At 42.4% G+C, this 22,414-nt stretch overlaps 4 protein-coding genes across 9 annotated transcripts; all 4 read left to right on the plus strand.

The window, feature by feature from the left end:
* The first annotated feature begins 2,899 nt into the window (after positions 1-2,899).
* On the plus strand, positions 2,900-6,259 carry LOC130135469 (eukaryotic translation initiation factor 4B3). The gene is made up of 2 exons (XM_056304856.1): positions 2,900-4,317; positions 5,886-6,259. The coding sequence occupies exons 1-2, from the start codon at positions 3,026-3,028 to the stop codon at positions 5,920-5,922; spliced, it is 1,329 nt and encodes a 442-aa protein (XP_056160831.1). The 5' UTR covers positions 2,900-3,025; the 3' UTR covers positions 5,923-6,259.
* A 2,365-nt stretch (positions 6,260-8,624) lies between these two features.
* LOC115672425 (probable amidase At4g34880) lies at positions 8,625-12,452 on the plus strand. 2 transcript variants are annotated; one of them, XM_030594230.2, is made up of 5 exons: positions 8,625-9,236; positions 10,666-10,880; positions 11,068-11,307; positions 11,462-11,660; positions 11,835-12,452. In XM_030594230.2, the coding sequence occupies exons 1-5, from the start codon at positions 8,712-8,714 to the stop codon at positions 12,216-12,218; spliced, it is 1,563 nt and encodes a 520-aa protein (XP_030450090.2). In that variant the 5' UTR covers positions 8,625-8,711; the 3' UTR covers positions 12,219-12,452. The 2 variants fall into 2 exon arrangements, with proteins under 2 accessions (XP_030450090.2, XP_056160699.1); XM_056304724.1 differs by having other exon boundaries at positions 11,080-11,307.
* A 1,321-nt stretch (positions 12,453-13,773) lies between these two features.
* On the plus strand, positions 13,774-17,974 carry LOC115672426 (probable amidase At4g34880). 4 transcript variants are annotated; one of them, XM_056304705.1, is made up of 6 exons: positions 13,774-14,433; positions 15,908-16,122; positions 16,264-16,500; positions 16,640-16,838; positions 17,015-17,517; positions 17,682-17,974. In XM_056304705.1, the coding sequence occupies exons 1-5, from the start codon at positions 13,909-13,911 to the stop codon at positions 17,396-17,398; spliced, it is 1,560 nt and encodes a 519-aa protein (XP_056160680.1). In that variant the 5' UTR covers positions 13,774-13,908; the 3' UTR covers positions 17,399-17,517; positions 17,682-17,974. The 4 variants fall into 4 exon arrangements, with proteins under 4 accessions (XP_056160680.1, XP_056160682.1, XP_056160681.1 ...); XM_056304707.1 differs by having other exon boundaries at positions 17,689-17,974; XM_056304706.1 differs by having other exon boundaries at positions 17,015-17,449.
* A 931-nt stretch (positions 17,975-18,905) lies between these two features.
* LOC115672429 (probable amidase At4g34880) lies at positions 18,906-22,258 on the plus strand. 2 transcript variants are annotated; one of them, XM_056304709.1, is made up of 5 exons: positions 18,906-19,570; positions 19,912-20,126; positions 20,201-20,443; positions 20,546-20,818; positions 20,997-21,315. In XM_056304709.1, the coding sequence occupies exons 1-5, from the start codon at positions 19,022-19,024 to the stop codon at positions 21,055-21,057; spliced, it is 1,341 nt and encodes a 446-aa protein (XP_056160684.1). In that variant the 5' UTR covers positions 18,906-19,021; the 3' UTR covers positions 21,058-21,315. The 2 variants fall into 2 exon arrangements, with proteins under 2 accessions (XP_056160684.1, XP_030450095.2); XM_030594235.2 differs by having other exon boundaries at positions 18,909-19,570; positions 20,546-20,738; positions 21,240-22,258.
* The last annotated feature ends 156 nt before the right edge of the window (positions 22,259-22,414 follow it).

Raw genomic sequence — 22,414 nt, forward strand, 5'->3', positions numbered from 1 at the left:
TCGAATTTCTCATTCATAATTCTCTATCCGGTTCGATGGAATTGGGTGATAAAAAAAGGAAATAAAAACATAGGAAAATGTTTGCTTTTATTTTTTAGGATTTAGAAAAAATAAATGGAAGTGAAGAACCAAAATATTTTATTTTTAATATTTTCTCGTAAACGGAATTTGTCGGGATTAGTCAGACTATTTGTCTATTTAATTTCTTTTAATTGCTTTTTAATTTCAACACATATCCAAAATATACAAAGGGAATATTTTTGTTCTTTTCTTTTCTCTTCCTTTTCCTTCTTTTTTTCTCCTAATTTGAATTGTCAAACAACTACTTAGTATATCCTATAGTATTTTTTTTTTCCTACTCTAGACACTAGAAAAAATGTGTGCTGCACGGAAAAGGAATTTCGTAATTTAAGATTTAGAAAATAGATTTTTCAATATGTGATTTTGAGTTTTCCAATATTTCACGATAACTTTTGTGGTTGGTACCAACCAACGAGTGAAATGTCAATTTTTTGGAATTAAAAATCATTCGAGAAGTTTATTATATAAACTATACAAATCTGAGGATCGGTTTAGAGAATGATACAATTCCATTATTAGGCTTCCTTATATAGTATTTTGTGGATTAATATGATCCATGAACAATCTTTTGATTTAGTTACCAAATAAAACTTTCATCTTTCATATACTTTAAAAACATTGCATGCATTGTCATTGGGAGATTGTCGAAAAAAGTCCTAAACCTATTAAGTGGCTAACTCAATCATAAACTTTTTTTAATTTTGCCAATTCAGTCGTAAACCTCTTGACAATTTGCCAGTATCGTTAATTTCTTCATGCTCGTTCCAAGTTCGAAGTACCATTTGTACAAATAAGAATCCCCTTCGTTACATGATTTCTTCTTCATATAGATAGATATAGAATCTATGGGGCAATTACTTAGAAGTACATTTTGTGCAATGCCCTTCCTATATGATAGAAAAGGATCCCATGATCCTGAACCGATCTTACCTGGGATTGCAAATCCCAAGTTTGTCTATGAAGAGCAGATCGAATTGTATTAGTATTCAATTGTGGTCGAAAATCGTTAACGTGGATGTCGGATGTCTTATGTGAGGCGACCAGGACAAAAGAGATTGGTAAGTAAAGCATGGCATGCCCACTATGGGTTTTTTCGCTGGTGTTTTCCCTAATTTCTATTTTAAAACCTTAAATCGACCAATCATCAATCGATTTCCCCGGTCTTCATTATGTTCGATATTGGAATGAAGCTCACGATTCTCTTAGTGAGAAGCTCAGTTCCGCTTTAATTAAGTTCGACAAGCAGGCACAAGAACCGGGGTTGGTTTGGCTGGCCTTCAAGCAGGCAATCAAGAGAGATAGGCTCCGAAGGTCTTTAAAAATCAGCAATTTCTAGCCAAATAGCTAAAAGCCGTAAAAAATTATGAAACTAAATTGCCAAAATTAAATAATTTAAGACTAAATCGATCGCCGTATAATAGATTTCAGCCTTTTAGCATCGTCACGGTGGTTGATAGTACGTTCTCGCTTGGCCCAACCTGTGGACCATATGACCAACGGTTTCAACACACATAGATTCAGGCGACTTCTCCTCGAGAAGGGAACATGGGCACGCGCAAGCATCGATGCATCTTTGTCGTCATAAGGCGCCTAACCTAATAATGCTTCTTTCACAAGAACAGATTGTCTCCACAAGTTTCAGTCGAATGCAATTCATTAAGAATCATGCACGGGATTAATTTGCCCATAGTTTCACGTAATTGATTAAAGTGAAAAAGAGGGACAAGTTTCAAATAGGGCTTTTGAAGCGAGGCTGTGTTTTTTCAAAAGGGTACCGGAGCGGACATCGTCTCGCATGAGATCATGAAATTGCCAACTTAGTCTAAACACATACCCAACTCATCGGCTAGCGTTTTGAGACCATGTTGGCCAGTCTAGAATTTTATTTGGGACGATAGTACAGACGTGGCTTGTATTTTCTCTTCACGTTCATTTAAAAATTGACACATGTATTGAATTAGATTAAAAATAAATCATGTGGAATTTCTTTGTTGGCTTCGTCCGGCCACTTGACCTTGGATGAGCCGCCATGGCCGTTGACGTTGCCGGCCATCCATTGTCATTAGCATCGCTTGTCACAGTGACGCTGCTGCTTCTCCGTATTTGGTCGTCCATGGCTATCGGCGTCGCTCGTGAGCCTTCCACCGCCATGGCCGATGACACTCTAGATCCATATCTGCAATCCAGCAACTCTTTATTTCTCTACAACTGTCGAAGCCGCTTCCTTACTCAGCAAATTCACACCTGCAATCCTCTGTTTAGCTGTCAATTTCTCCGTTTACAAACCAGCTGTGAGCGGCTTGGCCATGAACAAGCAAAGTATGAGCTTCCAAAGAGAGTTCTCTTGATCTTTACTCAATATGCAATACGGTCCTTAAACTTTAGTCCAATGTGTAATGTATATTTTTATATAATTCATGGATTAAATCGAACATGTACTAAAAGTCCATGGATCACATTTTCATATAATTCATGGAGTAAATCGAACATGTACTAAAAATTCAGAGATCGTATTAAATAAATTAAAAGCTTAAGAATCACGTTATACGTTAAGCCAAAAGTTAAATTATGATTTGCGTTGTTTTCCCAATTTGGCATAAGACTCGAATCTTAAATCTATCGAAAAAGCTAGCGTCCGAGCTCAGTTCTCCGCATTCGAGATCGTTGCCGAATCTCGACCGTCCGCTCAATCCCATCCGACAAACCTCCTGCCGACCGAATCCCGACCGAGCCACTCTCCACCGTCGGATCATCCCGGTTGTCAAAACCCCGACGCCCTCCCAACATTTTAAAGCCCTACCGAACCTTCGCTTCGCTGCCAGCGAACGCAATCTTCTGTTACATTGTGAGAGAGAGAGAGAGAGACCACCGCACTCCTAGAGAGAGAAACAGAGCGCGCGGTAGAGAGAGAAAGCTCGCCCCCTCCTTCCCAAGCACCACAACCATGGCGGCGATCGTCTCCCCCTGGGCCACCAAGCCTGGCGCGTGGGCCCTCGACTCCGAGGAGCACGAGGACGAGCTCCTCCAGCAGCAGAAGTCCGATGCCGCCGCCGCCGCCGGCCCCCCCGCGGCCGCGGCGGCGCCGCTCGCCGACTTCCCCTCCCTTGCCGCCGCGGCGGCCGTCAAGCCGAAGAAGAAGAAGGGCCAGGCCATCCCGCTGGCCCAGTTCAACTACGGCTCCGCCGCCCCGAAATACGAACCGTCCAAGGGCCTCACGCGCGAGGATCTCCTGATGCTGCCCACCCGCCCGCGCGAGCGATCCGCGGAGGAGCTCGACCGGAGCCGGCTCGGCGGGGGCTTCAAATCGTACGGCTCCGGGCGCTACGGATCGAACGATTCGGGGGAGGACTCCTCGAACTCGCGGTGGGGCTCGTCTAGGGTTTCGGATGATTCGAGGAGGCAAGGAGGGTTCGATAGGGAAGGAGACAGGGAATCCTTGCCCTCGCGGGCTGACGAGATTGATGACTGGTCTGCTATGAAGAAATCGACTGTGGGAAATGGTTTCGAGAGGAGAGAGAGGGGCGGGTTCTTCAGTTCGCAGTCGAAAGCTGATGATTCGGATAGTTGGGTGTCGAATAAGAGTTCTGAGCCGCGGCGGTTCAGCGGCGAAGTGGGCAGAGAGAGGAGAGTGTTTAACAGAGGGGTTTTTGAGGGTTCTAACGGTGGCGGCACAGATGCTGATAGATGGAGCAGAAGGAAGGAAGATGAGGGTAGTTTCAGCAGTGGCACAGATGCTGATAAATGGGGCAAGAGGAAGGAAGACGAGGGTAGTTTTGGCAGCGGTGCAGATGCTGATAAATGGGGCAAGAGGAAGGAAGATGAGGGTAGTTTTGGCAGCGGCGCAGATGCTGATAAATGGGGCAAGAGGAAGGAAGACGAGGGTAGTTTTGGGAGTTCAAGGCCCAGGCTGGTTTTGCAGCCCAGGACAGTGGCTGTTAGTGATGGGGCAGGGTCAGGTTCAGGCGCGGTGGCAAAGCCGAAAGCATCGAGCCCCTTTGGAAATGCAAGGCCAAGGGAGGAGGTGTTGAAGGAAAAGGGGCAGGATTGGAAGGAGATTGATGAGAAGTTGGATACAATGAAGATTAAGGAAGTGGAGACAGGGGATAATAGAGAAGGGTCTTTTGGGAAGAGGAGCTTTGGGAGTGGAATTGGAAGGGCCAATTTACAGGACGACAGGACCGAGGGGATTTGGAGGAAGAATGATTCCAATGAGGTCACTGCGGTTCCTTCCCCAAGGTTGGTTCAGTTTGTTGTTTGACTAACCTGTACTTGATTTGAAGAGGAAATTGACATTCTTGCATTGATGACTGTGTTGTGTGATTTAGTGGATAGGTACTTATCAGAAAAGTGTTCGAGCTGATACTTAGTATTTAGACTGTCTCTATTAGTGTGTTCCATTAGGGGAATCCTACCTTTTGATGGCCTATGAATAGTGTCTTTTTGGAGGTAGTATTCGTCATAATCCATGAAAATGAAGACAATGGGATAATTCACTTTAATAGAAATTTGGCCATGACATGTCTTGCTGATGTAACTATAAAAGCGTGCAAGTATGAGCTCTAGATGGTTGTAGTTTTAGACATTCAAAAGGAAGTTGGAGAGCATGGTTCGTTTAATTTTGGCTTGGTTCCATTGGCTGTGCGATGGTAGGAAAGAAGCGGCAGGTTACCAAACATGAAGGGATGGTTGATGTTAGTCATTAGGCAAAGCATTTTAGCTTGTTCTTGTGCAATCTGTACCTTCGATATGATAGAGAGTGTTCGATGTAATTATAAAAACTTGCAAGTATGAGCTCTAGATGTTAGTAGTTTTAGACATTTAAAAGGAAGCTAGAGAGCATTTGTTTAATTTTGGCTTGGTTCCATTGGCTGTGTGATGGTAAGAGAGAAGCAGCTGGTTACCAAACATGAAGGTATCGTTGATGTTAGTCATTAGGCAAAGCATGTTGGCCTGCTCTTGTGTAATCTGTACCTTCGATATAATAGAGAGTGTTGGATGATTTTTACAGGTGTGATAATTTCGCTGGTGCAAAAGAAGTACCTTTCTTTCTCTCAGACTTCAACGTAATTTGTTTTAAGCTTCTTGCCATCTTGGGGAAACTCTGAAGAATATGAGAGCTTCATCAGTAATGACTTTTTTTTTTTTTAACATCTGCCTATACAAAAGGGGCAAATGCTTTGCAAATACGTTAGGGAGCAATTTTTTTCTGCTTCTCTGAACAAATTTACAATTCCCATCTTGTTCTCTCACATCTCATATGGATCTCGTGAATTTGTTTGATGACTTTGTTTGCATGCTCTTTAACTTTTGTTTATTCCCTTTATAGCACGGTCTATGTTTTGATTTAAAATGCTGACTTTTCTTTTTGAATGCCTCGTTGTGTTGGTATGAGGCGGTGTAGTATTAGATGCAACTAATATTGCTTATTCGTACTTGTTATCGATTGTTTTCTCTTTGTTAGTTAGTTTTGGTGCATTCATACAGTGATATTGAGTATGATGTAGCCCTTTTTATCTCTAAAGTTCTCAATAGAAATTACTAGGAGCCATGTAACAGTATAAGTTAACATGCATAGAGCATATAGTCCAAGAAGTCAGACAGGCAAAGCAACTAGTTGGTTATTGTAAAGCTGCGGATCTCTTAATTTGAAAGTGGTGTTTCTTTATTTATATGGAAGTACTTTCCCTACTTTTCAAGGTCGGAAGTTATGGATATCATGGGAGACAATAATATGCAGCCGATTCTTTCATCACGTAGTGCATCTCTAAAAGCCTAGAAACTCATTTGGATTCATTATCGTGCAGTGTCGAGCAGGATGACAATGGAGTTGAAGGAAACTAAATGGCGGAGAAGTTTTGCATCACGACAGTTCGAGAGGAAGAGGAAGAGGACTTGCTTTATAGCGGATAGCAGTTTTGACCTGGTCGACTTAAGCTTTATTTATTGCTTCTTGTGTTTGGTTGTGATTTTTCATGTCCATCAATTATGTGGAGAATTTTTTTGGTTGGGTTATGCTTGTTGCTACGCATGTTTCGTGGCGGCGGATATGTGATTAAGGACCGTATAGTTAATTTTTGTGGCTGCGATGTAGTTGTTTAGACGCTGTGACGACGGTGATGAGAAAGACTATGACTTAAGATAGTGACCGAATAAATGGCGTGTCTTTTGGTGCTGTTAACTTCTCTTCATCTGTTTTTTCATTAATGCACTAGGACTCGAGATGATGTGCTATTGACTTATCTCTTAGTTTTGATTGATTGGATTTCGCCACATGCTATTGGTATCTAACTTCTCTTCAACTGTGTTTCATTTGTGCACTGAGTGTTGAATCTTGGATGGATTGCCCATTATATTGTATTTGACGTAGCATTTCTACTTCTCGGTTCTATATCTGTGGGCTCACGCAATTTCCATACTCTAAATGATTGTACAGCACCTTGACGAAAACAACCTCAAGCAGAACTAATTGATCAAAATCATTAATGGAAATTTTGGAAGTTGTTATTTTATGAAAATACAATGGCTGCATGTTGTTACGAAAACAGACCATAAAAGTGCAGCAAGTTCGTGAACCTTTCTTTAACGTTTCTAGACTGGATTAAATCCCAATGGAGGCACGGAGTAGTCTCGTTCACGTGCATCAATTGATCAAACCTACCCCTAGGCTAACCTAAGACGTCGGAAATGGAAATGTTCATAAAACATGACCATATGAACCTCGAAATACAAATTAACTTCAATTATCAAAGTATGAAATCAGGTTTGTAATTGAAGATTAAAATAAGGATCTAAACTTGCCGGCCAAATTTTTGCTAGCTAGCGTAGCGAGCACATGCTTATTTCGACAGTATAATTGCCGAAAAACATTTCATTTTTTTTTTTAATTTTTTCACTTTTTTCTTTTCTTCCTCTTTCACTCACATTTCTCTCCAAATCCGGCCGTCTTCCATGGCCGTCAGCTCGCGTTCAAGCGTCTTCTTGGTCGGCTTTTCAAATCTGGCCGTCCATGGCCACTGGGGCCGAAGGTCACAAGCGACAACGGCTCGTTCGACGCTGGCGGCCATGGCTTGAGTCGATCTTCGTTTGTCACGACTCCATAAGCAAGTAGTCCTTGAATTGCTCTCGCCTCAGCAGCTAGAGCTTGCACTTTGTCAGCCCCGTGATGATCAGGCCTCGCAGCATCCTCCAGCCCCTTCTACTTCTGCTGCTTCCGGCCGACATGCAAGGGCGGCACCGCCGGCTCAAAGTTCTTCTTCTTCCTGTCGAAGCCATGCTGCTTGCGGTCACTAGACTAGCAGTTGAGGGTTTTCTCTTTGGAGCTGTGCCATGGCTCTTTGGAGGGTTTTTTGGGGGCAAAATCATGTTATGGAGAGAGACAGAGAGAGAGAGGGGATTTGGAGGTGAGCTTGAGACCTGCTACTTCCCTCCAATCACGAAGGAGATGAATAGTGAAAAGATAGGAAAAGAAAAAAAAAAACTTAAAAAAGAAAAGTCTTTGGATAAAAACGCGTCTGCTTGTGCTGCCGAAATAAGCATGTGCTTACTGACTGGTGAAGATTTAGCCGGTTGATGAATTCGTAATTTTGTTTGAGATCAAGGGTGCGGTTGTTTCAAGGGAACGTGTTTTTCGAAAAATCCGTTTTTTAAACTTTCATCCGTTTAGTTCGCTGAAAATGATCAGTCAACCGAAAATACTTTCCAATCAAGAAAAATATTCATGTATAAATTAAGAAAGTGAATTTTTTAATCTAAGAAGGTAAAAACACTTGTTTGAATTGCTTTCTTTTACCTTTTTAATATTTTATTCTTTTCTTTCTTATCTGTTCTTTCTTTTTTCCTTTTTGTTTTTTATTTTAAAAACAAAAATATTTAAAAATTCGAATTTTTGTTTTTGCCTGAGATAAAATCATAGGATTGAAATCATTTTGCAAATAAGATCCAAATATCAAAATATATTTTCGATTACATATCACTAAACAAAGGAAAACTAACTATTTTCCTAAAAAATGATTTTCTGGAAAATATTTTCCAAAAATGTTACATTTTTCGTGAAACAAATATACCATAAATGACTACTTCAGACCCTTATTTGAAATAATATCTATTCTATGTCTTCTTTTGAAAAATCGCATCCACATCGAGTTCTTATTGGGAAATTTTCCCCGATAACACAAAATTATATTTAACTCAGCTTCAAACATTGATTTTGCCATGCTTTCATTAATAATCGGCATAAAAAAAATTCTTTTACACTTAAGTATAGTGATTTCAAATTCACATACCATGTAAACTGAGAAACTCTCACTTTACTTTGCTAATACACGGAAGGTTCATATGTTAAAAAATGACAATTGATTCGAATAGTTGATAATAATAGCTTTGATCTTCCATGACTGGAGAAGAGTGACCAGTATTGTTAACAAGCAAAATCTGGACCCTTGCCACGTAAGATTTTAAATTTAAAAAAAAAATCAAATATTGTGGAGGGAACTTCTTTTTCTCGGACTTCAAACATTAAAATTAAAATTAGCAGTCTCCTCTCTCTCTTCAAGTCTCGACGTTGACCACGGACACGAACTTCTAACGCCGACCTCCGTTCCACGACGGCGACGGCGACGGCGACGGCGCCGATGGCTTCCCTCTTCTCGCTCTCCCTCGCTCTCCTCTCCGTCTCCTTCCTCACCACCGCCGTCGACGATTCTCAGTTCACCTTCCACGAGGCCACCGTCGAATCCATCCACCTCGCCTTCGCGCAGAACAGGCTCACCTCCCGCCAGCTCGTCGACTTCTACCTGGACCGAATCCAAACCCTGAACCCCTCCCTCCGCTGCGTCCTGGAGGTCAACCCCGACGCCCTCGATCAGGCCAACGAGGCCGATCGGCTGCGGGCGGAGGCTGGCGGCAACGGGACCCTGGGGGCTCTGCACGGGATCCCCGTCCTGCTCAAGGACAGCATCGGGACCGACGACAAGATGAACACCAGCGCCGGATCGTACGCGCTGCTGGGGGCTCGCGTCGCGAGGGACGCGTTCGTGGTGGAGAGGCTGAGGAGCGCCGGGGCTGTGATCTTGGGCAAGGCGAGTATGAGCGAGTGGTACTCGATCCGGTCCTCGAAGATGCCCAGTAGCTGGTGCGCTCGAGCTGGACTGGGCTTGGTAAGCGTATATCGCTTCTCTGTTCGCAACTACGTGTCTGAGTTTTTGACAATGTTTTGAAATGAACGTGCTTGTGATGAATCGGGCAATCCAAGCGTGCGTCTGAAGATTGATTTGATGATTTAGTCCTCCCCTCGAGGGAAGATGCAGGGACCAGTGAATAACTAATGTTGATACTGCAAGCTGTGATTAGGAGAGGGCCACATAGATGTTAGACATTTGGTGGATGAATGCACTTGTAACTGCGACATGCGGGTGAGCGCGTGTATAACAAAGCATGCATACTTGTTCAGGTAGTCACCTTGTTTGTGTAGATGTTCAGTTTCATGGTGTGTTCCCCGGCAAGAACTGCGAATAAATGCCCTTTCTACTTGGCACTTCTCATGGGAAATGATTCGATGAATAAGGTCGTGTGGGCTATTCAGGGGAAGGCCTGCTTCTTGTTAAGTCCTTCTAAGGAGTATGGTGATCTCGGACGGATCCTGTACGTTTTCTGAGTGGGTTCATTGGAGAACATAAGACATATGCATATATAGTTATATCGATATTGTTAGTGTTTTTTCTATTGTTCCTATAGAATATTAATGCAAATATGTAGAAAGTCTTAACCACAATGATCCGTGATTTGATTCGGTGATGTCATATATCTTTTTCCTGTTCTTTTGGGTAATAATTTCATGTTATTTGTCCCAAGTTGTGTGAAAAACACCACATTTACCTCTTATTGTAAGTTCTTGATCTGGAGTTTTGAAATCCATGCTTTTAGAACTTCATACTTGCTTGTGCTTCATATATTACAAAACTGATAATCCATGACATGTCCGGCATCTAGAAAAGTGTATAAATTGCTTGGTTAACCATTTTTGTATCCTCTTAAAAGTAACAGGACAATCATTCATTAACTAATTCATCATGGTGTTTATACTATAGGATTTGTATTTCTAGTTTGGATCTTTCACACAAATAAGTTTTGAATGTTGTTCAATGTTTAAGCTTCTTCCTTTCTTTCAGTTTGAGGTCTCCAAATTCTTTTTTTTTCTTGACAACTTTGCAAATATATTATAGTTTCATTTATGTGGTTGACAGTGGGGTCAATCTCCGAAGTCTAGTTGTCCATACAATTCTTCCCAGCAAAATACTCAAGTATAATATAGACTTTGGAAGTTCGGTGGGGTCACTTGCCCCCGCTGCACAGCACTGCACGCTGTCCCTGTGATCTTTGACTATGTCTGCTTGAAAAAAGATAAATTTGTTTATTAACCTTGCTTCTCTATGTCGCACGCTTCTCATGAAAAATGATATGATGAATGAGATGAAGGCCTGCTTCTCGATAGGTCCTTTTATGGGGCAAACTGTTCTTTGACCACCATGTCCAGAGTAAGAGTTTTATCTACTAGTTCTTCTCACTCTTACTTTTGCACATATTCAGAATCCTTATGTGAAGTCGGGCGACCCATGTGGCTCCAGCAGTGGCTCAGCAATAGCAGTGGCTGCAAACATGGTTGCTGTGTCATTAGGGACTGAAACTGATGGTTCCATCATCTGCCCAGCTGATCATAATTCGGTTGTCGGTTTCAAGCCCACTGTTGGACTCACAAGTCGGGCAGGCGTTATTCCACTTTCACCACGCCAAGACTCAATTGGGTAATTATGTTTCGCAGTCTGGGACCATGGTTCCAATGGCCTGCCAGTAATTTACTTGTCACTCATCCATGATCCTATTGTTTGGTTGCTTAAGTTCTGTACTTCTATTTATTCCATGCTTGTATATGCAAGTAAATATCTACATATATATTTTGTCGTCTTGTGATTTTATTCCATGTTAAGTCAGGCCCATAAGCAGAACTGTGTCGGATGCAATCCATGTACTTGATGCTATAGTCGGATTTGATCCAAGGGATGAAGCTACAGTGGAAGCAGCCAAATTCATACCAACGGGCGGTTACAAGCAGTTTCTTAGGGAAGACGGTCTTAAGGGAAAAAGATTGGGCATAGTAAGAAATCCTTTTTTGGACTCTTTTAAAGGATCCACTGCTGCTTCGACTTTTGATGAACATCTCGTAACTTTCTGGTGAGTATCAAGTGAAATTAGCAATGCAGACCACTACATGTTTTGAATTAGGACCTACTTCACCAGTATCTGTATTCAGAATACTTGATGTCGACGGTTGTAATCAAAACTGTTAATGTTATGTTAACCACTTTCTTCTTTTGGTTATCTGAAGGAACAATGGTGCAACTATAGTGGATAATTTGGAGATAGAAAACATTGGCATCATCCTGAATCCATATCAGAGTGGTGAAATGGCTCTACTGCTAGCTGAGTTCAAGCATACTCTAAATGAATACTTAGGAGGATTGAGCAACTGCCGCGTGAAGTCGCTAGCAGAAGTTATCGCCTTCAACTCCAACAATCCAGATTTGGTTAGTATTAGATCGTGGCAACGGCGATGGAGGTCTTAGATTTTCTCTGAACTCTCTTCCACTACATACATGATGCAGCTCACTAGTCTTGGCTAGAAAAAAAATTGATGAGTTTCCTTTTGTTTTATCAACCTTCTCATTAATACTTGCTAACTCAAGCCTCAAATACTGCAGGAGAAGATGGAAGAGTATAATCAGGATGGGTTAATTGCAGCACAGATGACAAACATACTTGATGAGGAAGTTGTCAAGGCAGAACATACGATGAAAAAGTTGTCAGAAGAGGGATTTGAAAAACTAATGAAGGAAAACGAGTTGGATGCCATGGTGACACTAGGTGCAGGTGCTGCCACAATTCTGGCAATTAAAGGCTATCCAGCGCTTACTGTTCCCGCTGGATATGACGACAATGGAATGCCATATGGGATATGCTTTGGGGGATTGAAGGGATCGGAAGCCAAGTTGATTGAGATTGCCTTCTCTTTTGAGCAAGCCACGGGGATTCGTAAACCTCCTCTTTCATTTTCTTCTGAATTTCACTATCAGTATTATGAGTAAAGCAATTGTACCATGTGGATACATGAGTTTTCCACTTCATTTCCGATGACAATGAGTCAAAAATGTGAGACTAGGTAAGATGTCTCTAACTAGTTAAGAGATACGAGGTTTGTATTATCTACTATCTGGTCTGTCTGTTCCTTAGAGCTTTGTCTGTAACATCTGTTTCTTCAGGATATTTGACAAATAACTACTGCAATGTAAATAAGCTCTAGTTAGTTGATTTGCTAATCATATATATATATATATATTTTTTGGTCGGGACACATGTTTTATTTAGCCCATGCTCGATATATTAACTGCAGATGATCTCGGTTGTGACAGTGTAAAACAAGGCCCTTCTACAATTATCCTGGGAATGTTTCAGAATTTGTTATGTCTGCGTTCATGTTATAGTGAAAATTCAACCAAACTTTGATGATTTTTACTTTTTAGCAGTTCCAATTTACTTGTGCTCATCTCACTTATCACAAAGCATATTTCGCTTCTGCCTAACGATCATGATGTGCCTGATTTTGTTGCTCGTTTCCCTTTCTTATCGAAAGTGCACACGTGTTTCACATTTTGTTTGTTTTCTTACCTCCATTATTTAGCCATTCTTGCATCTTGACGTGCACACAAAAGCAGGGCCATCGCCTTTTGGCAGGAGGTCTTGAATAGCGGAGCGGACCATATGATCATCATGCAGTGACGCTGACTTGGAAAGATACCAATAGAAGTTCCAAGGTTGGTGCTGATAAACCAATGAATTCTTATTGGTCACCATAATCACGGCCACAGATGCTGATAGATGGGGCATATGTGATTAAGGACCGTATGGTTAATTTTTGTGGCTGCGATGTAGTTGTCCCGACACTGCGAAGATGGTGATGAGGAAAACTGACTTAAGATAGTGACCAAATAAATGGCATGTCTTTTGGTGCTGTTAACTTATCTTCATCTGTTTTTTCATTTATGCACTGAGGCCCGAGATGATGTGCTATTGACTTATCTCTTAGTGCTGATTGATTGGATTTCACCACATGCTATTGCTATCTAACTTCTCTTCATCTGTGTTTCATTTGCGCACTCGAGTGTTGAATCTTGGATGAATTGCCCATTATATTGTATTTGACGTAGCATTTCTACTTCTCGGTTCTATATCTGTGGGCTCAATGGAGGCATGAATTGAACTGTACGAATTGGAAAATCCCAATAGAGGAATGCACGTGATCCCGTTCATGCGCATCGAATAAGCCTACCCTTAAGGTGTCGAGGAAGGTTAAAACCTGAGCGGCAGAGAGATGGAAAATGTTCACGAAACATGACCAAAAGAGCCTCGAAGCACAAGATGATGTAAAATTATCAAAAGAATATGAAACTATGTTTCTAATGAAAATATTAAATCGACCCAGACCCAGAAGCTGTTGTTTAACTTGCACCAAACATGTATTTTGTCATGCCATCATTTGTAAGCAACATCAACAATTTTCTTCTACGCTAAGTTTAGTGAATTCAGAGTCCACCATTGTTAATAACTAATTGCTATGTAAATTTGAAAAAAAAAAAACAAAAATTATGGAGGGAGCTTCTTCGTCACTAGCACTGCGCTTGGAGTTGCAGACACTCTTTCTCTCTTCAAGTTTCACCGTTGACCACAGACTCCAACTTCTCGGACACCGATCTCCATTCTACGACGGCGACGGCGCCGATGACTTCCCTCTTCTCACTCTCGCTCGCTCTCCTCTCCCTCTCCTTCCTCACCACCGCCGTCGCCGCTCCTCAGTTCACCTTCCAGGAGGCCACCATCGAATCCATCCACCTCGCCTTCGCGCAGAACAGGCTCACCTCCCGCCAGCTCGTCGACTTCTACCTGGACCGGATTCAAACCCTGAACCCCTCCCTCCGCTGCGTCCTGGAGGTCAACCCCGACGCGCTCGATCAGGCCGACGAGGCCGATCGGCTGCGGGCGGAGGCCGGCGGCAGCGGGACCCTGGGGGGTTTGCACGGGATCCCCGTCCTGCTCAAGGACAGCATCGGGACCGACGACAAGATGAACACCAGCGCCGGTTCGTACGCGCTGCTGGGGGCTCGGGTCGCGAGGGACGCGTTCGTGGTGGAGAGGCTGAGGAGCGCCGGGGCTGTGATCTTGGGCAAGGCGAGCATGAGCGAGTGGTACTCGCTCCGGTCCCCGGAGATGCCCAGGGGCTGGTGCGCTCGAGGTGGACAGGGCTTGGTTAGTGTATACGTGTATATTGCCTCGTCTGTCCGCGACTGTGCAATTGAGTTTAGACGATGTTTTGATTGTCGCGAAATTGAGCGTGCTTGTAATGAATCGTGCAATCCAAGCGTGTGTCGGATGATTGATTTGATGATTTGTTCCTACTTCGAGGGAAAGATGTAGGGACCAGTGAATGACTAATGTCGATATTGCAAGCTGTGATGAAGAAAGGGCCACATAGATGTTGCACATTTGGAGGATAGATGCACTTGTGATTGCAACATGTGGGTGAGCGTGCGTATATCAAAGAATGCATACTTGTTCATGTAGTCATTTGTGTTGTCGTGGGTGTTCAGTTTCATGGTGTTTTCCCTGTCGAGAACAGGAAAATAAATGCCTTTGCTACTTTACTTAGCACTTCTCGTGGGAAATGATTTGATGAATAAGGTCATGTGGGCTTATTCAGGTGAAGGCCTACTTCTTGTTAAGTCCTTCTACGGGTTATACTGATCTCAGGGACGGATGAACATTTTCTCAGTGGGTTCATTGTAGAACATGAGAAATTTGCATACACAGTTTGTTGATATCGTCAGTATTTTTCCTTCTCTTTACAATATCGATGCAAACATGTAGAAAATCTTAAGCACAATGATCTGTGATTTGATTTGGCGATGTCGTACTTGTTTTTCTGTTTTTTTTTTTGGGTAACCATTTCATGTTTTTTGTCACGAGTTGTGTGAAAAACACAAAGTTACCACTTATTCTAAATTACCACTTTTTTTGGGTAATCATTTCATGTCAATGCATGGGTAACCATGCATTATTTTCTCTTCATACTTGTTTGTGCTTCATATATCGTAAAAATAATGAGCCATGACATGTCGCACTTCTAGAAAAGTGTATAATTGCTTCGTTGACATGTTTACATCCTCTTAACAAGTATCAGGACAATCATTCATTAACAAATTCTCTATGACATTTATATGATACAATTTGTTTTTTTTTTTTTTGGGATCTTTCATACAATAATTTTTGTATGCTGTTCAATGTTTAGGCTTCTTCCTTTCTTCAGCTTGAGGTTTCAAAATTTGTTTTCTTTTTCTTGGCAACTTTGCAGATATCTTATAGTGTCCTTAATGTGGTTGACAGTGGGTTCAATCTCCAAAGTAAAATTGTCAAAATAATTCTTCCCAGCAAAATACACAAAGTAAATATAGGCTTTGGAAGTTCAGTGGGTGCAATGCCCCCACTGCACAACACTACATGCTGTCCCTCTAATCTTTGACTATGTTGGCTTGAAAAAGATACTTTATCTATTGACCTTGGTTCTCTATGTAGTTGGCTTGTCATGCAATACAATATGATGAATAATATGAAGCCCTGCTTCTCAATAGGTCCTGTAAAGGGGCATACTGTTCTTTGACCACCATGTCCAAAGTAAGAGTTTTATCTACTAATTTTTTCTCACTTTTACTTTGCACATATTCAGAATCCTTACGTGGAGTCGGAGAACCCATGTGGTTCCAGCACTGGCTCAGCTATAGCAGTCGCTGCAAACTTGGTTACTGTGTCATTAGGGACCGAAACTGATAGTTCCATCATCTGCCCAGCTGATCATAATTCGGTTGTCGGTTTCAAGCCCACGGTTGGACTCACTAGTCGGGCAGGCGTTATTTTAATTTCACCACATCAAGACTCAATTGGGTAAAGTTTTGCAGTCTGGGACCGTGGTTCCATGATCCTGTAGTCTGGTTGCCTAGGTTCCGTACTGTCTGTTTAATCGGTGTTCGCATATGGATGTATATGTGTGTGTCACCTTGTAATTTTTATTTCCTTGTGGTACAGGCCCATAAGCAGAACTGTGTCTGATGCAGTCTATGTGCTTGATGTGATAGTTGGATTTGATCCAAGGGATGAAGCTACAGGGGAAGCAGCCAAATCCATACCGACGGGCGGTTACAAGCAGTTTCTTAGGGAAGATGGTCTTAGCGGAAAAAGATTGGGCATAGTAAGAAATCCTTTTTCAGACTCTAAGGGATCCACTGCTGCTTCAATTTTTGATCAACATCTTGTGACTTTCAGGTGAGCATAAAGTGAAATTAGCTTTGAATTAGGGCCTACTGCACCAGATCTTTACTTAGTATAGTTGATATTGAAGTGGTTGGAATCCAAACTGTTATTTATGTTATGTTGATCATTTTTTTCTTTTGGTAAATTGAAGGAACAATGGTGCAACTTTAGTGGATAATTTGGAGATTGAAAACATTGACATCATCCTGAATCCATATCAGAGTGGTGAAATGGCTCTACTGCTAGCTCAGTTCAAGCATAATCTAAATGAATACTTAGGAGGATTGAGCAACTCTCCGGTGAAGTCGCTAGCAGAAGTTATTGCCTTCAACTCCAACAATCCAGATTTGGTAAGTATTAGATCGTAGCAACGGTGATGGAGGTCTTAGATTTTCTCTGAACTCTCTTCCACTACGTAATAAGATGTAGCTCACCAGTCTTCGATAGAAAAAAAGATTGATGAATTTCCTTCTGTTTTATTAACCTTCTGATTAATACTCACTAACTCAAGCCTCGAATACTGCAGGAGAAGATGGAAGAGTATAATCAGGATGGGTTAATTGCAGCACAGATGACAAACATACTTGACGAGGAAGTTGTCAAGGCAGAACATATGATGAAAAAGTTGTCAGAAGAGGGATTTGAAAAACTAATGAAGGAAAATGAGTTGGATGCTATGGTGACACTAGGTTCAAATGCTGCCACAGTTCCGGCACTTGGAGGCTATCCAGCGCTAACTGTTCCCGCTGGATATGAGGACAATGGAATGCCATTTGGGATTTGCTTTGGGGGATTGAAGGGATCAGAAGCCAAGTTGATTGAGATAGCCTATTCTTTTGAACAAGCCACGAGGATGCGTAAACCTCCTCTTTCATTATCTTCTGAATTTCACTATCAGTATTATGAGTAAAGCAATGGTACCGTGTGGAAACATGAGTTTTCCACTTCATCTCACCTCCAGGTATAGCCTTCTTGTTGTGGTTTAGTTCCATTATCTCCAGTGACAATGAGTCCAAATTGTGAGACTAGGTAAGATGTCTCTAACTAATGTAGAGATACGAGGTTAATCTGGTCTCACTGTTCCATAGTACTTGCCTGTAACATCTATTATTTGAGGATATTTGACAAATAACTACTGCAATGTAAATAAGCTCTAGTTAGTTGATTCGCTAATCATAATTTTTTCTTGTCAGGACACAGGTTTTAGTTATCCCATGCTTGATATATTAGCTACATGCAATCTACGCTTTGACAGCGTTAAACAAGGCCCCTTCTACAAATATCATGGGAATCGTTTCAGAAGTTCTTACGTCTGCATTCGCATTACAGGGAAAATGAAATACTTTTGATGACTTTAGCAGTCACAGGTTATACGTGCTTATCTCACTTTTCGCAATCCGTATTTCACTTCTGCCTAGCGATCATGATGTGCTTTATTATCATGCTTCTTTTACCTTTCTTATTGAAAGTGCACACGGCTTTCGCATTTTCTTATTTTTCTTACCTCCATTAATCAGCCATACTTGCATCTTGACGTGCACACAGAACTCAGAAGCAGGCCTATTGCCTTTCTTCGTCTGATTTTTAGCTTTTTGCCTTTCCCTATGTGAGGAATTACAGATCCTCTCCTGATTCTGATGAGTGGTTCTCGGCTTTTCTTTTGAAGCTTAAGCTGGTTCACTGTCGAACTAAGTGCTGGATTCATCTGATTGATATCAGCAAAAAAATCCGACCGCAAAAGAAAAACAAAATCCAAATCTTCAGCAACACTGCCTTTATCGAAAGCCGACCTCATTAGGTCACTCTTCCTCATCTATGTATAGAAAAGATGGACGGAGTCTTTGATACGTGTTTAAACAATTTTAATTTGACCAAATACGCTTGCAGATTAGAATTGCTGAGCACTTAAATGTTCATGGAGAATTTTATATTTGGCTCAAATTTTTTGCAATTTAAAATAACTCACGATAGCGAAAAGTATAATTTAAAACGCGTCCTTTGGTATATTTAAAAAACGACATCGAGAACCAAATTTTCGTCATCTTGGGTGACTGACCGATGATATCGGTGCACAGCACAGTGATCATAAGACATTAGATGGAGAGTCTTATTGGGTGTCTGTCTTGTTCCCTTATTGGAGAGGAGCTAATTGGGGATCCGTTTCCATGCATTTGTTTATGCCCTTCAACAAATCCTCCAGCTATGTGATAAAGAGAGCATCCCCATTGCTCTTTTACAATTGAAATCTTTGGAATGCACTCGTTTACTTTTAGGGACGACGAATGAAGTTAACTCGACTCTCTGGATTCGCACCGACGACGTCGGAAATGACGTCCGGAATGATGTATTACTCTGTTTGGTATGATCTGTGGAGTTTTGAAGTCCCTCACCTCTGTTAGGCGCGAACATCTCGTGTCCTCTTTGAATTCAGTTTTGAATACTCGCCCCTCCTTTTTCTTGTTCTCTTGCCCTGCTGCGAGTTCTGCTCTGGCTTGCTCTACAACTCTCCCAAACCTCGACGAGCAGTTAAACTATGGCTACCGATCCTCCCCTTGGCTTTTACCAATCACGGGTGCTTCTTATTCTCATAGCCGCTGAATTGGTCGAGCGCCGAACCGTCGCTCTAGCTCAAGCACTCCCCCTCGAAGAAGCGAGCGCGCGCGATCTCCAACTTGCTTTCAGGCAAAACAAACTCACCTCGAGGCAGCTGACTAAGTTCTACCTCTACCGGATTCGCAGACTCAACCCGCTCCTCAGAGGGGTCATCGAGGTGAACCCGGATGCCCTGCGCCAAGCCGATAGAGCAGACCGAGAACGTAAGGCGAAGCCGTATGGCTCGCTCTCTGCCTTGCACGGGATCCCTGTACTGCTCAAGAATAACATAGCCCCCAAAGATAAGATGAACACCACAGCGGGCTCATTCGCGCTTTTCGGCTCGGTTGTGCCTCGGGATGCTGGTGTGGTGGCTCGGCTGAGGAGCGCCGGAGCCGTGTTGCTGGGGAAGGCGAGCTTGAGCGAATGGGCTCACTATCGGTCTTCTGGTGACCTCAGTGGTTGGTGTGCCAGGACCGGCCAGGGAAAGGTCAGCCAAACAACCGATCCACTTTTGTACTCTTGTCTATCTTTGCAAGGTTTAACAATTCAACTGCTTTTGTGTGAGGCTATTAGTTTAATAAAACCTCCATACTTAAAATTGCATTTCGTGAAAAAATTCGAATAGTGCTGGGCTTTTTGGCAAATGTGCATCATTACAAGAATCTGTTGGAAATTTTAAAATCATGCGCTATTGAATGCGCCATGATAGCTGCTTATGAAGCACTTGAGCTGTTTGTCCTAGAAGAGGCAGATTCGACATAATAATAGAAGGAAAGCCTCTGTTGGATCTATTTACCTGATGCATAACATTACTACATTTGAACACAGAATCCATACAATCTATCAGCGGATCCATGTGGGTCAAGTAGCGGGTCGGCCATATGCATGGCAGCGAATATGGGGGCGGTGTCGCTGGGAACAGAGACAGACGGCTCAATCTTGTGTCCCTCCAGTTCTAACTCAGTGGTGGGCATCAAACCCACTGTTGGCTTGACGAGTCGAAGTGGGGTCGTCCCGCTCGCTCCCAGACAGGACATTGTTGGGTAAGTCGTGGTGAAATACAGTGACACTCTTTATATTCACGGAAATTAATGCAAACATATGTGGGATCTCTCAGGCCAATGTGCAGGACTGTTGCAGATGCTGTCAATGTCCTCGATGTCATCGTAGGATTCGATCCTTTTGATGCTGAAGCCACGAGAGAAGCATCGAAGTACATCCCGAGTGGGGGCTACAAGCAATTTCTCAAAGCCGACGGGCTCAAAGGCAAGAGACTTGGAATCGTTAGGAACCCTTACTTCGACTACCGCTCACGATCACTGGTCGCCAAAGCATTTGAGAGCCATTTTAACACCCTGAGGTAGAGTTGATGGTGATATTAATACCCATTAGTTCCTCAAGTTTGGAATGAAATAAGGTGACATGTAATATATGCATATATTTTCATTTCTTTAATGGGCAGGAAACAAGGCGCTGTATTGTTGGACCACTTGGAACTAGCCAACATCAATGAAATCTACTCTAATAGTGGTGAAGATCTAGCGATGTCGGCCGAGTTCAAGCTAGCCCTGAATACTTACCTTCGAGATTTGGTCGTCTCGCCAGTCCGATCCCTCGCAGATGTAATCGCCTTCAACAACAAGCACAAGCACGCGGTGAGTGAGAACTATCGCATAGCAATTTATTTCACCATCTTTTCATCGACTCAAAATTACGTAGAGTCACAGAAGGTTTGGTAAACATATAGCAGAATCAAGCAAGAGGGCAGAGATCCTTACCAGGGATACATTTTAACACCCTGAGGTAGAGTTGATGGTGATATTAATACCCATTAGTTCCTCAAGTTTGGAATGAATTAAGGTGACATATAATATATGCATATATTTTCATTTCTTTAATGGGCAGGAAACAAGGCGCTGTATTAGCAGAATCAAGCAAGAGGGCAGAGATCCTTACCAGGGATACTCTGAATAATTTCTCGTTTCAACACCATCTGCAATTTACAGGCATAGATATTATCGAACACGGTGCATAAAATATGTGCAAGTACTCCTAGCGAATGGGGAGATGCGAACCTTATGGTTTTCTGATTGCGATTAATTTACCCTACCCTGTGTAACTCTAGGTTTTAGTCACCAAAATGGCTGTTCTTGCAGGAAAAGATCGACGAGTATGGCCAGGACTTGTTCCTTGCAGCGCAAGCCACAAATGGGATCGACAAGGCTGTGAAATCAGCATGGCAAAACATGGACAGATTGAGCCGAGACGGGTTTGAGAAGCTGATGAGGCAGAACAAGTTGGATGCACTGGTGACTCCTGAAAGTATAGTCAGTCAGGTTCTTGCGATCGGAGGCTTCCCAGGAATAAGCGTGCCAGCTGGATATGACGAAAATGGAGTGCCCTTTGGGATTTGCTTCGGAGGCTTGAGAGGCTCTGAGCCTACACTCATTGAAATCGCTTACGGGTTTGAGCAAGCCACCAAGATCAGGAGGCCTCCTTTGTTCAGGCGGTGACCGCGAAGATTTTCGAGTGAATATACTTGTATCTAGGTCATCAGTCTTGCGTGTGTGGTGCTTCTCTATAATTGGATTAGATCCAAACTGATGAAGCAACAGAGGAATATGCGGTCAAATTCATGCCGAATCTGGCAGGGAATATAAATCTCAAAGATTAAGAGGTGAGACTGTCGAATATTAGCGATTTAGAACGTGTTGTTCATTCATTCCTATTCTAGTATCCATAGATGCGCTGCCCATGGCTCCCCCACGGTCTATCGCAGCCTGCATCACTACTTTTCTGCCAAAGCAAAAGGTGAAGCTTATTAGTCCAATGAGGTTCATCTTTATATATTTAGTTACGAGAAGTAATGTTGGAGAAATGAAGGGACAGAAGACAAACCGACTTGGAAACATGGTCGTATGGAGAGAGGATTGGAAATTGAAAAGAACTTGGTGCCCATAAATGAACATACGAGGTTCTGCAAAACTCAATCCAAGAGAAAACTAGAAGTCAAGGATTACAAAGAGCATCAGAAGGACAAATCGGCTCAGAAGACGAACGAAGATCCTCAACATTTGCTGGGTTTTTCGGATTAGGACCTACTGCACTATTATCTGTACTTGGGACACTATCTGTTGTATTGGAATTAATCCAAATGTCTCGTATGTTTCGTTAATCATCAGTCTCTCATGAATCGGAGCCATAATGGTGCAATTTTATTGGGTAGTTTGGAGATAGAAGACATCATCGACATCTTGAATCCATATCAGATTGGTGAAATGACTCTATTGCTAGCTGAGTTCGACCACACCCTTGATGATTACTCGTAGCA

The sequence above is a fragment of the Syzygium oleosum genome, unplaced genomic scaffold, assembly GCF_021117445.2.
Source record: "Syzygium oleosum isolate NSW1041296 unplaced genomic scaffold, Sole_v2.1 Sole_v2.33, whole genome shotgun sequence".
In the NCBI taxonomy this organism is placed as follows: Eukaryota; Viridiplantae; Streptophyta; class Magnoliopsida; order Myrtales; family Myrtaceae; genus Syzygium; species Syzygium oleosum.

Coding starts and splice junctions, on each gene's coding strand:
- LOC115672425 (XM_030594230.2), top strand. CDS start 8,712: ATGGCTTCCCTCTTCTCGCTCTCCCTCGCTCTCCTCTCCGTCTCCTTC. Junction 10,881..11,067: donor CCACGCCAAGACTCAATTGG/GTAATTATGTTT, acceptor ATGTTAAGTCAG/GCCCATAAGCAGAACTGTGT. Junction 11,308..11,461: donor GAACATCTCGTAACTTTCTG/GTGAGTATCAAG, acceptor GGTTATCTGAAG/GAACAATGGTGCAACTATAG.
- LOC115672429 (XM_030594235.2), top strand. CDS start 19,022: ATGGCTACCGATCCTCCCCTTGGCTTTTACCAATCACGGGTGCTTCTT. Junction 20,127..20,200: donor CCCAGACAGGACATTGTTGG/GTAAGTCGTGGT, acceptor GGGATCTCTCAG/GCCAATGTGCAGGACTGTTG. Junction 20,444..20,545: donor AGCCATTTTAACACCCTGAG/GTAGAGTTGATG, acceptor TTTAATGGGCAG/GAAACAAGGCGCTGTATTGT.
- LOC115672426 (XM_056304705.1), top strand. CDS start 13,909: ATGACTTCCCTCTTCTCACTCTCGCTCGCTCTCCTCTCCCTCTCCTTC. Junction 16,123..16,263: donor CCACATCAAGACTCAATTGG/GTAAAGTTTTGC, acceptor CTTGTGGTACAG/GCCCATAAGCAGAACTGTGT. Junction 16,501..16,639: donor CAACATCTTGTGACTTTCAG/GTGAGCATAAAG, acceptor GGTAAATTGAAG/GAACAATGGTGCAACTTTAG.
- LOC130135469 (XM_056304856.1), top strand. CDS start 3,026: ATGGCGGCGATCGTCTCCCCCTGGGCCACCAAGCCTGGCGCGTGGGCC. Junction 4,318..5,885: donor ACTGCGGTTCCTTCCCCAAG/GTTGGTTCAGTT, acceptor ATTATCGTGCAG/TGTCGAGCAGGATGACAATG.